This window comes from Gekko japonicus, unplaced genomic scaffold (genome assembly GCF_001447785.1).
Source record: "Gekko japonicus isolate JY-2015 unplaced genomic scaffold, Gekko_japonicus_V1.1 scaffold20921, whole genome shotgun sequence".
NCBI classification, from domain to species: domain Eukaryota; kingdom Metazoa; phylum Chordata; class Lepidosauria; order Squamata; family Gekkonidae; genus Gekko; species Gekko japonicus.
In genome coordinates, this window is record NW_015175785.1 from 1 (window position 1) to 1660 (window position 1660).

At 53.8% G+C, this 1660-nt stretch overlaps 1 protein-coding gene across 1 annotated transcript; it reads right to left on the reverse strand.

Annotated features, from left to right (window-relative positions):
* Positions 1–1154: 1154 nt before the first annotated feature.
* Positions 1155–1522, reverse strand: NAA10 (N(alpha)-acetyltransferase 10, NatA catalytic subunit; the record flags this gene model as incomplete). Its single annotated transcript, XM_015426058.1, has 1 exon — positions 1155–1522. A coding segment is annotated over one exon (252 nt), but the record flags the coding sequence as incomplete, so codon positions are not given.
* Positions 1523–1660: the final 138 nt, after the last annotated feature.

Sequence of the window (1660 nt, forward strand, 5' to 3'; positions counted from 1 at the left end):
ACCCTGCTGAGGTCCCTCCACACCCAAAAACCTGCCCTCCCCTGGCTGTACGCCTCAAATCTACAGATATTTCCCAGCCCAGAGTTGACAACCCTGTAACTAGCTATGGAACCGCTTTCCAGACCTCGGAACCCAGGAGACATGGCATAGGAGGTGCTTTTCTACCTTAGCTGCCACTGCATAACCCCAAATCAACATAAGTCAGGGGTGGAGGGAACCATACCTGTTACCATGAGGCTGTCCTCCCATACTACCCACTTGGGGCAGCAAAATGACTTGAGACAGCCCTAAGCAGAATAAACACGGCTTTGCTCCCCCTATTTCCCCCCTCCCTCTGCCCCCCCCACACACACCGGCAGCCACAGCCGGGACACTCACCTGGAGCTTCCCACAACAGGCCTTACTCCTAGTCTTGTCTTGAATGAACCTTTGTTGGTCTCAAAGGTGCAACTGGACTCAAAATGTGTTCTGCTGCTTCAGACCAACACAGCTGGACACCTGGATCTGCCTTTGTGATAGATGAAGATGGGAAGCCGTGTTAAGTCTGTCTGCAGCAGTAGAAAAGAGCAAGAGTCCACTAGCACCTTAAAAGACTAACAAAACCTGCGGCAGAGGAGCTACCGTGAGTCATGGCTCGTGTCTTCAGAAACTGCTAGAATGTGAGGCTGTCTGTCCCTATATCTTGGAGGGTGGAGTGATTTCAGGTGCCGAATAACAGCAGGCGTGATCGGATTAGGTGTGATATGCAGAGGGGCAGTAGGCATGAAGAAACCAGCATTGGTCATGAGACAGGAAACCAAGATCTCGATTCAGTCCAGGAGGAATTTTTGCTCACGAGACTCCACCGCTTAGAGGGAGCATTGGTCATGTGTATTGGCCCTTGCGTTTCGGCCACCTTTACTTGTTTACGAGGCTTTCATTGGGCTCTTGTCTGTTTTGAACTGTCTTTTTAATAAATACATGCATTTTTGTATATTATAAGTTTCAACTAGGTTTTTCATATTGGCCCTTTATCTGACTTCTTTCTTACCCTCGTGGTTCTTGGTTCCAGTTTTTGGGTCAGGTCTGTTTCCCGTTCCCTGTGCCTTACTTACATCCTTTCCACGACACTAGCCGGCCAGCCAGACCGACACACACACACACACACAAAACACTTCCGGTTCCATCAGCTTTATTTCCAATCCTCCTGGCCGGGCCTGACGGGCTACCCGACTGCAGAAAACCCACCCTCCCGGGAGGGGGACCCAGATTCCTCGGCCGGCGTCCCCGGCTAGGAGGCGGAGTCGGAGGCCTCCGAGCTGTCCTTGACGTCCGTGCTCTCCGTCGCCTCGCTGACCTCACTGACGTCCTTGCTGTCGCCGCTGTCCTCTGCCCCCGGCCCGCCCCCCACAATGGCGCCCGGGCACTTCTCGTCCTGGCAGCAGTCGCCAGCATGGTTAGCCTTGTGGTCGCCGCCCTTGTTCTCGATGGAGCCCAGCAGGGAGTGCTTACTCCTCTCCTTCAACTCCAGCTGCCGTCTCAGCTGCAAGGAGAAAAGGGGGAAAACGCTGTGAGCTGCTTTGCTTTGGGGGGGGGGAGGTGGTTTGCTGTCAACTTCAGTGTTCCCTCTGGACTTCCGGTTTTGGCGTTCTAATAGTGGACGCGTCTCTCGGGAGCTCCC